Source organism: Pseudophryne corroboree, chromosome 6 (assembly GCF_028390025.1).
Source record: "Pseudophryne corroboree isolate aPseCor3 chromosome 6, aPseCor3.hap2, whole genome shotgun sequence".
Lineage (NCBI taxonomy): Eukaryota > Metazoa > Chordata > Amphibia > Anura > Myobatrachidae > Pseudophryne > Pseudophryne corroboree.
The window spans coordinates 96,585,714-96,600,118 of NC_086449.1; the positions used below are offsets into that span (position 1 = coordinate 96,585,714).

Consider the following 14,405-nt stretch of genomic DNA (forward strand, 5'->3'; position numbering starts at 1 on the left):
CGACTCCCTAGAGAGTGACATCACCATTACAGGCAATTGCTCCGCCTCCTCACCAACATCGTCCTCCTACCTGTCGACACACACGTACCGACACACAGCACACACACAGGGAATGCTCTGATAGAGGACAGGACCCACTAGCCCTTTGGAGAGACAGAGGGAGAGTTTGCCAGCACACACCAAAAACGCTATAATTATATAGGGACAACCTTATATAAGTGTTTTCCCTTATAGCATCTTAATATATATATAAGCATATCGCCAAATTAGTGCCCCCCCTCTCTGTTTTAACCCTGTTTCTGTAGTGCAGTGCAGGGGAGAGCCTGGGAGCCTTCCCTCCAGCCTTTCTGTGAGGGAAAATGGCGCTGTGTGCTGAGGAGATAGGCCCCGCCCCTTTTTCGGCGGCCTCGTCTCCCGCTCTTAACGGATTCTGGCAGGGGTTAAATATCTCCATATAGCCTCCGGAGGCTATATGTGAGGTATTTTTAGCCAAAATAGGTATTCATTTGCCTCCCAGGGCGCCCCCCTCCCAGCGCCCTGCACCCTCAGTGACTGCCGTGTGAAGTGTGCTGAGAGGAAAATGGCGCACAGCTGCAGTGCTGTGCGCTACCTTTAGAAGACTGAGGAGTCTTCTGCCGCCGATTCTGGACCTCTTCTTACTTCAGCATCTGCAAGGGGGCCGGCGGCAAGGCTCCGGTGACCATCCAGGCTGTACCTGTGATCGTCCCTCTGGAGCTGATGTCCAGTAGCCAAGAAGCCAATCCATCCTGCACGCAGGTGAGTTCACTTCTTCTCCCCTAAGTCCCTCGTTGCAGTGATCCTGTTGCCAGCAGGACTCACTGTAAAATAAAAAACCTAAGCTAAACTTTCCTAAGCAGCTCTTTAGGAGAGCCACCTAGATTGCACCCTTCTCGGCCGGGCACAAAATCTAACTGGCTTGGAGGAGGGTCATAGGGGGAGGAGCCAGTGCACACCACCTGATCCTAAAGCTTTACTTTTTGTGCCCTGTCTCCTGCGGAGCCGCTATTCCCCATGGTCCTTTCAGGAACCCCAGCATCCACTAGGACGATGGAGAAATCCATATTATGGCACAAACCACTCAACACAGCAAAGAGAAACAACAGTCCATCATTACTTTAAGACATGAAGGTCAGTCGATAATAAGATTTTACTTACCGATAAATCTATTTCTCGTAGTCCGTAGTGGATGCTGGGACTCCGTCAGGACCATGGGGAATAGCGGCTCCGCAGGAGACAGGGCACAAAATTTAAAAGTTTGACCACTAGGTGGTGTGTACTGGCTCCTCCCCCTATGACCCTCCTCCAAGCCTCAGTTAGGATACTGTGCCCGGACGAGCGTACACAATAAGGAAGGATTTTGAATCCCGGGTAAGACTCATACCAGCCACACCAATCACACCGTACAACTTGTGATCTGAACCCAGTTAACAGTATGACAAACGTAGGAGCCTCTGAACAGACGGCTCACAACAATAACAACCCGATTTTTTTGTAACAATAACTATGTACAAGTATTGCAGACAATCCGCACTTGGGATGGGCGCCCAGCATCCACTACGGACTACGAGAAATAGATTTATCGGTAAGTAAAATCTTATTTTCTCTGACGTCCTAGTGGATGCTGGGACTCCGTCAGGACCATGGGGATTATACCAAAGCTCCCAAACGGGCGGGAGAGTGCGGATGACTCTGCAGCACCGAATGAGAGAACTCCAGGTCCTCCTTAGCCAGGGTATCAAATTTGTAGAATTTTACAAACGTTTTCTCCCCTGACCACGTAGCTGCTCGGCAGAGTTGTAATGCCGAGACCCCTCGGGCAGCCGCCCAAGATGAGCCCACCTTCCTTGTGGAATGGGCCTTGACAGATTTAGGCTGTGGCAGGCCTGCCACAGAATGTGCAAGTTGAATTGTGCTACAAATCCAACGAGCAATCGTCTGCTTAGAAGCAGGAGCACCCAGCTTGTTGGGTGCATACAGTATAAACAGCGAGTCAGATTTTCTGACTCCAGCCGTCCTTGAAATATATATTTTCAATGCTCTGACAACGTCCAGCAACTTGGAATCCTCCAAATCGCTAGTAGCCGCAGGCACCACAATAGGCTGGTTCAGGTGAAACGCTGAAACCACCTTAGGCAGAAAGTGAGGACGCGTCCGCAGTTCTGCCCTGTCCGAATGGAAAATCAGATATGGGCTTTTATACGATAAAGCCGCCAATTCTGACACTCTCCTGGCTGAAGCCAGGGCCAGTAGCATGGTTACTTTCCATGTAAGATATTTCAAATCCACCGATTTGAGTGGCTCAAACCAATGGGATATGAGAAAATCCAAAACTACATTAAGATCCCACGGTGCCACAACCGGGGGCTGTATATGTAGTACTCCTTTTACAAAAGTCTGGACTTCAGGAACTGAAGCCAATTCTTTCTGGAAGAAAATCGACAGGGCCGAAATTTGAACCTTAATGGACCCTAATTTGAGGCCCATAGACAATCCTGTTTGCAGGAAATGTAGGAATCGACCCAGTTGAAATTCCTCCGTCGGGGCCTTCCTGGCCTCACACCACGCAACATATTTTCTCCAAATGCGGTGATAATGTTGTGCAGTCACCTCCTTCCTGGCTTTTACCAGGGTAGGGATGACCTCTTCCGGAATGCCTTTTTCCCTTAGGATTCGGCGTTCAACCGCCATGCCGTCAAACTCAGCCGCGGTAAGTCTTGGAATAGACACGGTCCCTGCTGAAGCAGGTCCCGTCTTAGAGGTAGAGGCCACGGATCTTCCGTGAGCATCTCCTGAAGTTCCGGGTACCAAGTTCTTCTTGGCCAATCCGGAGCCACGAGTATCGTTCTTACTCCCCTTTGCCGTATAATTCTCAGTACTTTTGGTATGAGAGGCAGAGGAGGAAACACATACACTGACTGGTACACCCATGGTGTTACCAGAGCGTCTACAGCTATTGCCTGAGGGTCTCTTGACCTGGCGCAATACCTGTCCAGTTTTTTGTTGAGGCGGGACGCCATCATGTCCACCATTGGTCTTTCCCAATGGACCACAATCATGTGGAAGACTTCTGGATGAAGTCCCCACTCTCCCGGGTGCAGATCGTGTCTGCTGAGGAAGTCTGCTTCCCAGTTGTCCACTCCCGGGATGAACACAGCTGACAGTGCTAACACATGATTTTCTGCCCAGCGGAGAATCCTTGCAGCTTCTGCCATTGCCCTCCTGCTTCTTGTGCCGCCCTGTCTGTTTACGTGGGCGACTGCCGTGATGTTGTCCGACTGAATCAACACCGGCTGACCCTGAAGCAGAGGTTTTGCCAGGCTTAGAGCATTGTAGATTGCTCTTAGCTCCAGTATATTTATGTGAAGAGACGTCTCCAGGCTTGACCACACGCCCTGGAAGTTTCTTCCCTGTGTGACCGCTCCCCAGCCTCTCAGGCTGGCATCCGTGGTCACTAGGACCCAGTTCTGTATGCCGAATCTGCGGCCCTCTAACAGATGAGCACTCTGCAACCACCATAGCAGAGACACTCTTGTCCTTGTGGACAATTTTATCCGCTGATGCATCTGCAGATGCGATCCGGACCATTTGTCCAGCAGATCCCACTGAAAAGTTCGTGCATGGAATCTGCCGAATGGAATCGCTTCGTAAGAAGCTACCATTTTTCCCAGGACTCTTGTGCATTGATGCACAGATACTTTTCCTGGTTTTAGGAGGTTCCTGACTAGATCGGATAACTCCCTGGCTTTCTCCTCCGGAAGAAATACCTTTTTCTGAACAGTGTCCAGAATCATCCCTAGGAACAACAGACGTGTCGTCGGGATCAGTTGGGATTTTGGAAAATTCAGAATCCACCCGTGTTGTTGGAGCACTACTTGGGTTAGTGCTACTCCGACCTCCAGCTGTTCTCTGGATCTTGCCCTTATCAGGAGATCGTCCAAGTAAGGGATAATTAAGACGCCTTCTCTTCGAAGAAGGATCATCATTTCGGCCATTACCTTGGTAAAGACCCGGGGTGCCGTGGACAATCCAAACGGCAGCGTCTGAAACTGATAATGACAGTTTTGGACCACGAACCTGAGGTACCCTTGGTGTGAAGGACAAATTGGAACATGAAGGTAAGCATCCTTGATGTCCAAGGACACCATAAAATCCCCTTCTTCCAGATTCGCTATCACTGCTCTGAGTGACTCCATCTTGAACTTGAATTTTTGTATGTACAGGTTCAGAGATTTTAGATTTAGAATCGGTCTTACCGAGCCGTCCGGCTTCGGTACCACAAATAGCGTGGAGTAATACCCCTGTCCCTGTTGTAGGAGGGGTACCTTGACTATCACCTGCTGAGAATACAGCTTGTGAATGGCCTCCAATACCGTCGCCCTGTCGGAGGGAGACGTTGGCAAAGCAGACTTTAGGAAACGGCGAGGAGGGGACTTCTCGAATTCCAACCTGTAACCCTGAGATACTACCTGCAGGATCCAGGGGTCCACCTGCGAGTGAGCCCACTGTGCGCTGAAATGTTTTAGGCGACCCCCCACCGCCCCTGAGTCTGCTTGTAAGGTCCCAGCGTCATGCTGACGCCTTTGTAGAAGCCGGGGAGGGCTTCTGCTCCTGGGAAGGAGCTGCTTGTTGCAGTCTCTTACCCTTTCCTTTGCCTCGGGGCAAATAGGAATGTCCTTTTGCTCGTTTGTTCTTATAGGAACGAAAGGACTGCGGCTGAAAAGCCTGCGGCTTTTTCTGCTGGGAGGTGACCTGGGGTAAAAAGGTGGATTTTCCGGCCGTTGCCGTGGCCACCAGATCCGATAGACCGACCCCAAATAATTCCTCCCCCTTATACGGCAATACTTCCATATGTCGTTTGGAATCCGCATCACCTGACCACTGGCGCGTCCATAAACTTCTTCTGGCAGATATGGACATCGCACTTACTCTTGATGCCAGAGTGCAAATATCTCTCTGTGCATCTTGCATATAAAGAAATGCATCCTTTAACTGCTCTATAGTCAGTAAAATACTGTCCCTATCCAGGGTATCAATATTTTCAGACAGTGACTCCGACCAAGCCACGCCAGCACTGCACATCCAGGCTGAGGCGATTCCTGGTCTCAGTATAACACCCGTATGTGTGTATATACTTTTTAATGTATTCTCCAGCCTCCTATCAGCTGGATCCTTGAGGGCGGCCGTATCAGGAGACGGTAACGCCACTTGCTTTGATAAGCGTGTGAGCGCCTTATCCACCCTAGGAGGTGTTTCCCAGCGCGCCCTAACCTCTGGCGGGAAAGGGTATAATGCCAATAACTTCTTTGAAATTAGCAGTTTTCTATCTGGGGTAACCCACGCTTCATCACACACTTCATTCAGTTCCTCTGATTCAGGAAAAACTATCGGTAGTTTTTTCACACCCCACATAATACCCCTTTTTGTGGTACTTGCAGTATCAGAGATATGCAAAGCCTCCTTCATTGCCGTGATCATATAACGTGTGGCCCTACTGGAAAATACGTTTGTTTCTTCACCGTCGACACTGGATTCAGTGTCAGTGTCTGGGTCTGTGTCGACCGACTGAGGTAAAGGGCGTTTTACAGCCCCTGACGGTGTCTGAGACGCCTGGACAGGTACTAACTGGTTTGCCGGCTGTCTCATGTCGTCAACCGACTTTTGTAGCGTGCTGACACTATCCCGAAACTCCATAAACAAAGCCATCCATTCTGGTGTCGACTCCCTAGGGGGTGACATCACCATTACAGGCAATTGCTCCGCCTCCACGCCAACATCGTCCTCATACATGTCGACACACACGTACCGACACACAGCAGACACACAGGGAATGCTCTGATAGAAGACAGGACCCCACTAGCCCTTTGGGGAGACAGAGGGAGAGTTTGCCAGCACACACCCAAGCGCTATAAATATATATAGGGACAACCTTAATAAGTGTGTTCCCTTTATAGCAGCTCAAATATTATAAATATCGCCAATAAGTGCCCCCCCTCTCTGTTTTTACCCTGTTTCTGTAGTGCAGTGCAGGGGAGAGTCCTGGGAGCCTTCCTCGCAGCAGAGCTGGGCAGGAAAATGGCGCTGTGTGCTGAGGAGAATAGGCCCCGCCCCCTTTTCGGCGGGCTTCTTCTCCCGGTTTTTTTGGAACCTGGCAGGGGTTAAATACATCCATATAGCCCCAGGGGCTATATGTGATATATTTTAGCCAGAATATGTATATTACATTGCTGCCCAGGGCGCCCCCCCCAGCGCCCTGCACCCTCAGTGACCGCTGGTGTGAAGTGTGCGGAGAGCAATGGCGCACAGCTGCAGTGCTGTGCGCTACCTCATGAAGACAGACGTCTTCTGCCGCCGGTTTCTGGACCTCTTCTCTATTCGGCATCTGCAAGGGGGTCGGCGGCGCGGCTCCGGTGACCCATCCAGGCTGTACCTGTGATCGTCCCTCTGGAGCTAGTGTCCAGTAGCCTAAGAAGCAAATCCATCCTGCACGCAGGCGAGTTCACTTCTTCTCCCCTAAGTCCCTCGTTGCAGTGAGCCTGTTGCCAGCAGGACTCACTGAAAATAAAAAACCTAACAAACTTTTTCTAAGCAGCTCTTTAGGAGAGCCACCTAGATTGCACCCTGCTCGGACGGGCACAAAAACCTAACTGAGTCTTGGAGGAGGGTCATAGGGGGAGGAGCCAGTACACACCACCTAGTGGTCAAACTTTTAAATTTTGTGCCCTGTCTCCTGCGGAGCCGCTATTCCCCATGGTCCTGACGGAGTCCCAGCATCCACTAGGACGTCAGAGAAATGGGGGCATTTTTTTTTTTAAATATATATATATATATATATATATACACACACACACACACACACATATACATACTGTATATATTAGAAAAAAATTATGTGGGAGCATGAATAGGTAAGGGGGAACACCAAGACTTCTACTTATGTCTTATGTGACCAGCTCCACGTACATGAAGTTGTATTTCCCTGCTGGGTGGGCAGGGCCATCACAAACATTCATTGCCAGAAAATAATTAAAAGTTGCTTCCAATGAATCTGAGCACATTTAGCAAAGCTACACACACACAGATAACATCCACCATTAGCAACACCTTTAAGAATGGGTTAGATAAATTCTTATTGGATAAAGATATTCAGGGTTATGGTGCGTAGGCACGCATTATAGTTAATATAACTAGTCCTAACATAAAAATAACTAGTCCTAGACTGCATAGGAGACCACAAATAGGTTGAACTCGATGGACAATTGTCTTTTTTCATCCTTAGTTACTATGTTACTATCCACACGTGGATGGCCAAAATTAGCAAGCCCAGCCCTTTGCCGAGAAGGTTATGTGGCCAACCACAGAAGACCAGTGACACAGGACTTTAACCTGAATCACAGGTGTGAGATAAGGACTGGAAAAATCAGGATCATTATTTGGGGGCCACAAAAGCATGTGTGAATAGTATGCCATATAACTAGATATTACACAACACCTGTAACACAATGAGAACTTAACTTTAGGACAAAGTTATGGGTAAGTGCTAGTTTTCAGAGGTATACTTTCAGATATAGGATAAGTGAGGATAACTGTACCTGGAAGCAAGACTGCAGAAGCTCCGAGAGCCGCTCACTCTCTGGTAATGTCAAGCTGATGGCTTCACTGAGCACTTTAAAATGTAAAAACAAATAAGTAATGATTAAAAACCAATAAAACGCAGCTCTATGGCAGCTTTTTCTGTCCTTTTAAAAATAATAGTTTTGGGGGTATATTCATCTGCCGTGTTGTCGAAAAGACGTCAGTTTTGACTTTTTCAGGTCGGAAGGGGTTCCGACCTATTCAGTCCCGAGCATTTTTATTCGTCAAGTTGGGGAATTAGACTTGTCGAACGGTACGTGAATCGACGGTATAGCTGCCAATTTGCGTACTTCTGTGGGAAACGGGCCCAAATTTGACAGGTTTTGTCCCCGTTTCCAACCATCTCAGTTTGACTTAAAGTCGAACTGAGATGTGGGACCTGAGAGGAGGGAGAGCCCTGGTCTGATGGGTGAGAGCAGCGGGGAGACAGGGGACAGCAGCGCTACAGCACAGCACGAGGATGTGGAACAGCCGCTGCTCACGGCAGCGTCCACCCGGCTCCAGCAAGTGAGGTCCCGCTTGCTGCTGTGAGGTCAGGCGGCTGTGCCACATCCTCGTGCAGCGCTGCTGTCCCCCCGTCTGCCCCCCCTCATCTAAATTCGCCTTTTTTAAAGTCGAATTGAGATGGGCTTTGAATAGCCCTTGTCGGATCCATTCCGACAAATGCATATCGGAATGGATCAGACCCTAATTGAATATAACCCTTAGACATGTCATAAGAAGTCTGTCTGCCCCAAGCACACTTACCTTGTGCCGGCACGCCTCTTCACCTGGTCTGTCCCGTCTCTGTCATTGGCTGAGCATCCCACCACTCATGACGAAGACAGGACTCGTCATAGCACATTATCATATACATTTTAGTACAGTAACTTCACTTTCCCATCTAGAAGCCATTCATTTTACTGCTAAACTGCAGAGGACACCAGGGTGTCAAAGCATTGCTGCAGCCTTCCACCTCCAGAAATTATCACTTAACACCCACAAGTGAAATTCTGAGAGATACTATCCTTACGCGATTATGGGGCAGATGTATTGAGCCTGGAGAAGTGATAAAGCAGTGATAAATGCAAGGTGATAACGCACCAGCCAGTCAGCTCCTGTCATTTTTCAAACTCTGAATGATTGGCTGGTGCGTTATCACCTTGTGCTTATCACTGCTTTATCCCTTCTCCAGGTTAATACATCTGCCCCTATATTAGGAGTAGTAGTTACCGCATTACATTCATTAATGAACTGAGTGATACTAGTTCTGCTGCTGTGCATGTATTTACCAGTCTGCAGACTATTTTACCTTTGTAACTAGCAAAAACAAACCAAATTGCATAAGCTCTCTGTCCCACAGTACCAAGCAATGGCTATTTTTAACCTCATAATACACACTTTCACATATGCTAATGTCAAAGGAGTAGGCTGTTCAAATACAGTCAGAAGACAGACAGCTGGATCTTGACAGTCAGAATCCTGACACATCCCGCAGCTAAGCACAGGGGGGGGGGGGGGAGATGCGGGGGGCGGGGAGGGAGAGAATAAGTGTCAGGGTAAAAATACTTAACGGGATGTGTAGAATTCTGGCTTTTGGGATCCTGATGTTGGTCTTCTGACTGTCAGGATCTAGACTGCTGGTATTTCGTAACCAATCCATTAAAACAACATTTGCAATGACTTTTCCACATCTTCCTCTATGAAATTGTGACACAAGGCAGCTTTAGTTTTTACTTCTAAAATGTCTGCTGAACCTCCATCTTCCTACTAACAGCTCTGTAAACCCAAAGGCAATGTTTTATGTGCGCCTCAACAGACTGGTCCAATAGTTTATTAGCATACTACTTATAACCCATTTAAACCAAAAACTGTGCTCTGACAGAGTTAAATGTACAGGTCTCAAGCCATGTCACAGCAGTTTGAAACCCCTTCACACTGCACGCTGGAAACAGGTTAGTGGCAGGTCTTCCCTCTGCTGGCTCTTCATAGATTGTTAGCGTGACCCAGGTCACCTGTTTACACCTAAGCCAGAGGATCTCAAACTTTTTTGAATCACGGCGCCCTACAGCACTGGTAGCCAACCCTGGTCCTCGAGAGCTACCAACAGTTCACGTTTTCCAGATCACCTAGCAGGTGCACATGTGCAGTCATTACTGACACATTTTAAAAGATCCACAGTTGAAGCTAATTACTTCACTTGTGATTCTGTAAGGAGACCTGGAAAACGTGAACTGTTAGCTCTCGAGGACCAGGGTTGGCTACCCCTGCCCTAGAGTATCAGAATATTTTTCAAGGCACCCCTAGGCCAAAAGTTTCTTATTGAGAAATTTAGAAAAGAGATTAAATTAAGTAAATTGTGTGTATGTCATTGTTAGTGTCAGTTATGTGGTGAGTGACAAGTTTTGCTTCTCCTTGGCCACATATTTTACGATTGACAGCCACCAGCACTGGTTTTGACTATAAATTTGAATTGGTCCTGAACCACCAATCCAAGGAATTCCCGCAAGGGTGCAACGGCACACAGTTTGAGAACCACTGCCTAAAGGGGCCTACACACTGGGCGATGTATTCGACCAACGATAATATCAATTGTCAATTCAGCCTACACACTGGAAGATATCGGTGGTCAATTTGGACGATATTAGAGTACATAGTCAGGTCTAAAAATATTGGGACATCGACATTCTCATATTTTGGGCTCTATACACCACCGCAATGGATTTGAAATGAAACAAACAAGATGTGCTTTAACTGCAGACTTTCTGCTTTAATTTGAGGGTATTTACATCCAAATCAGGTGAACAGTGTAGGAATTACAACGGTTTCTATATGTGCCTCCCACTTTTTAAGGGACCAAAAGTAATGGGACAAACTAAACAATCCTAAATCAAACTTTCACTTTTTAATACTTTGTTGCAAATCTTTTGCAGTCAATTACAGCCTAAAGTCTGGAACGCATAGACATCACCAGACGCTGGGTTTCATCCCTGGTGATGCTCTGCCAGGCCTCTACTGCAAATGTCTTCAGTTCCTGCTTGTTCTTGAGGCATTTTCCCTTCAGTTTTGTCTGCTCAATCGGATTCAGGTCAGGTGATTGACTTGGCCATTGCAATGAGAATTGTGTCGATATTTATGGACCAGACTGTACATCTATATCGTCCAAATTGACTGGCATGTATAATTGATGATCGAATACCGGAGAGGATCAGACAGTGCAGTATTCAATTTGTGGGCGAATCTTACTGGTTTTGCCTGTTTTCGACAATGCCAGTCCGACTTTTTTTTAAAGTCGGATTGACATCGTCAAACACGGGCCAAAAACCTGTCGGATTTGGCCGCAAATCCGCCAAAACACGTGGATCCACGGCTCAGCCACCAATCCACGCGTTTTGTGACAAGTCGGAATTGCCAACAAGTCGGAAAAACAAAAGCCCGATTTGACCACAAAAAGTCGGTAATTGCAGTCTTTCCTACTAGACGGCAATTCAGACTACCATTAAATAGACCCCTATGTCAGCATTTTGAACATGTCGGTATTTTGACTGTCAGTCAATGGCTGTCAGGATTATGACCATCTGTATTGTGTTAGTCTGTAAATTAACTGCTAACCGAACATGGGAACTCCTGGGCTATGTTAACTAAACTGCCTCAGAACACTATCCACGTGGACATCTATTGGGAATAGTAACCTGTGGAGAGCATACACATTTTAATGTTCAGAACAAGTTTAATGATGTTCTGAAGATGTTTAATGCTAACCCAGGGGGTCCTATGTTCTGAAACGTGATGTGCAATTAAATCATTTCAATTGGCCTTTTATTTCAGGTAGTAGATAAGGCATATTATATATATGGGGGCAGAAGGGTTAGTATAATAAGCAGCATAGTGCTTTAACAACTGATACAGAACGTGTGAGAACATATCTAATTTAAGCGTGTGGCACATGCTGGTACCAGCCATATAACAGTTAAGTGCAGGATATTTTGCATCCGTGGAAAGGACCAGGATGTGACAGCACGAGAGGGCAGACGAGAACTTCTGTCCTTACAGCAGTAATGCCCTTATTTGTCAATGCGTAATAAATTGCAAAAGCCTATCCGCCCCTGTCATTTTTCAAACGCAGCCTGTGACATGGAAGTTAGGAGCTGATTGGATAGTGCAATTTATCATTCACAGTGAAATTTATCATTCATTGATAAATAAGGGCATTAGTTTTACCTATACAGCATTGTGCGCTCGCCACACTTCAAGCTCTATGCCTCACTCCGCTCGCCATAGGTTACAATTCCAAATAGTTGGTGATGTGGACCCACTGCATCATGGGAAAAGTCATCTCCACGAAGGGAAACTAGATGCTAACGTCCAGTACACATTTAAATGCAAGCAGCTATTATTATTGGTGTAGGGACAGGCTTAGCACAACATCTCCTCCCGCCCCATTTGCTGGCTCAGTCATTATGCCTGACAGAACCTGTGGCTGGGCACGGCGTGCAGGATGCCCCCTCACCTGTGGGGCTGCGGTATATGGGCGGCAGCGTCCTGCGATGCTTCTTCCCCGCAGATCTCCGCAGTGACTTCCTCCTATCGCGCGGGCTAGGGGACGCCTCCTTAATGGACAGACTCGGGCTGGTCCCGTGTCTGTGTGCGGGGCTGGCTGCGGGAGCACGGCCATCACTCCCTTTGGTGGGGGTGACTCTGGGTGCGCTCGCCATGTCTCCTCTCCCTTCGGCAGGCGATGTAACTGAATGTGACAGTGCAAAGTCACCGCGGTCCCCACGGCAACGCCGCCACAGACCGGCACTGTGAAGCGCAGAAAGGCGCGCTGCGATGACGTTTCATTTAAACAACGCTTGCGCCGCAGCGCCACCTATTGATCGCGTCACAGTGTCGCCTGACTGCGGGCGGAGGGAGAGAGCGCGTCCCTCCCCCAGTATAAAAAGATGGTGGGGACTCGGAGCCCATGGGTTGAGGGGACGACGGAAGAGCAGTGGCTACGCTATTGGCTCACTCTGTGCTCACTCTGTGCACCCAGTATGTGTGTAATATAGTATCTGGGACACTTTAAAATATCTGTGTCCGGATGGTAAATGTGCAGTATGTGGCCAATTCAAAATAACTTTACAGTCTGCGAAGTGGGCATCATTAGAAGTATTCATTAAAATGATATCATAAGACCCAACGGCTCTATTTTTTTGTTCACTGTACAGCTGTCCCACCTGTGGGTCGTGGGTGGGGGGAATGGTTGGGAGATTTTGATTGCTGCTGCTCTGTACTGCAAAGCGGTTGATCCCTGAATAGATGCCATGAGCGTGTTAAGAGCTGCCATAGCCGTCTGGTCTGTGCAACTCTGTCACTCCGCCCAGGCACTCTTCCCCCATCTATGCTTCCTCCCCTGTTTTCAGTTCTGTGAATGAGGAGCATTGTGGGAGCTGTGTCCCCGCAGCGCTGGCTGCCAAGAAATCGTAACAAACCGGTACAGGGGTTTTATCCGGTACAGACCATAAAAAAACCATACTGTACATGGCTAAAACGGGTTGCGTTTACTATACCGGCGCCGGAATTCGGCATCTGAAAATTCCGCCTGTCGGCATGCTGACCACCAGGGAATATTCTCACTTGTGGGTGTCAATGACACCCGTAGAGTGGAAATCGAACCTGTGGTGAGCCACCGAGTCCACTGTGTGGCGAGTGCAGCAGGCCCGCAAGGGGCTTCATTCCGCTCACCCTTCCCTGCTGGCCATCCGACAGCTGGAATCCTGCCGTTGGTATTGTGAACTCCGGTCACACATACCCAACCCGCCACAAACAGTTCAGTTGGAGGGTGTGTCACAGGTCCACATGTTTGCTAGGCAATTAGGACTGCGGCCGCACTGGCTGTTGGTCCCAGCTGTTTCTAAACAACAAGGATGATTCTTTTGTTTACAGCTACTTAGCTGTGGTCTTAGGCTGGGTACACACTTGACGATATGCAACAGATATATTGGGGGTAATTCCAAGTTGATCGCAACAGGATTTTTTTTTAGCAGTTGGGCAAAACCATGTGCACTGCAGGGGAGGCAGATATAACGTGCAGAGAGAGTCAAATTTGGGTGGGTTATTTTATTTCTGTGCAGGGTAAATACTGGCTGCTTTATTTTTACATTGCAATTTAGATTGCAGATTGAACACACCACACCCAAATCTAAAGGGCCCTACACACTGGCCGACATGACAGCACGATATGAACGATCTCGTTCATTAATGAACGAGATAACGTTCATATCGTGCAGTGTGGAGGCTCCAGCCATGAACGATGCGCGGCCCCGCGCTCGTTCATCGCTGGTCCTCCGTCGGCTGTACATGCAGGCCAATATGGACAATCTCGTCCATATTAGCCTGCACTTCAATGCAGCCGGGTGACGGGTGGAGTGAAGAAACTTCACTCCCCCCGTCACTGCCCCCTGTATAGGGCCTATAACTCTCTCTGCACATGTTATAGCTGCCTCCCCTGCAGTGCACATGGTTTTGCCCAACTGCTAAAAAAAATCCTGCTGCGAGCAAACTTGGAATTACCCCCATTGTCCGATTCACCGGATCGGCCGATATATCATTCACATTGTGTAGTGTGTACCCACTAAGTAATTGCAATGAGCAGGGCCGTTTTTACAGGCGTGCGAGCCGTGCTTTTGGCAGCTGCTGCCTTCACACTCCTGCCTCCCCCCGCCCCTTCGTTTTACTCCGCTCGCTGGGCGGAGTTATGCATTCTGACGCGTTTGCGCCGTGACGTCATG

The 14,405-nt window shown here is 48.3% G+C and overlaps 1 protein-coding gene across 2 annotated transcripts in view; it reads right to left on the bottom strand.

Moving 5' to 3' along the window:
• DSN1 (DSN1 component of MIS12 kinetochore complex) overlaps positions 1 to 12,499 on the bottom strand; it is an 88,999-nt gene extending 76,500 nt beyond the window's left edge. Inside the window, exons 1-2 of one of the 2 annotated variants that reach the window (XM_063931496.1) lie at positions 12,143 to 12,499; positions 7,611 to 7,684 (exon numbers count right to left, since the gene is read on the bottom strand). In XM_063931496.1, coding sequence (XP_063787566.1) covers positions 7,611 to 7,684; positions 12,143 to 12,347 — 279 coding nt within the window. In that variant the 5' untranslated portion in view covers positions 12,348 to 12,499. The remainder of the gene's footprint in view (positions 1 to 7,610; positions 7,685 to 12,142) is intronic. The other variant, XM_063931497.1, reaches the window with a different exon arrangement.
• Positions 12,500 to 14,405: the final 1,906 nt, after the last annotated feature.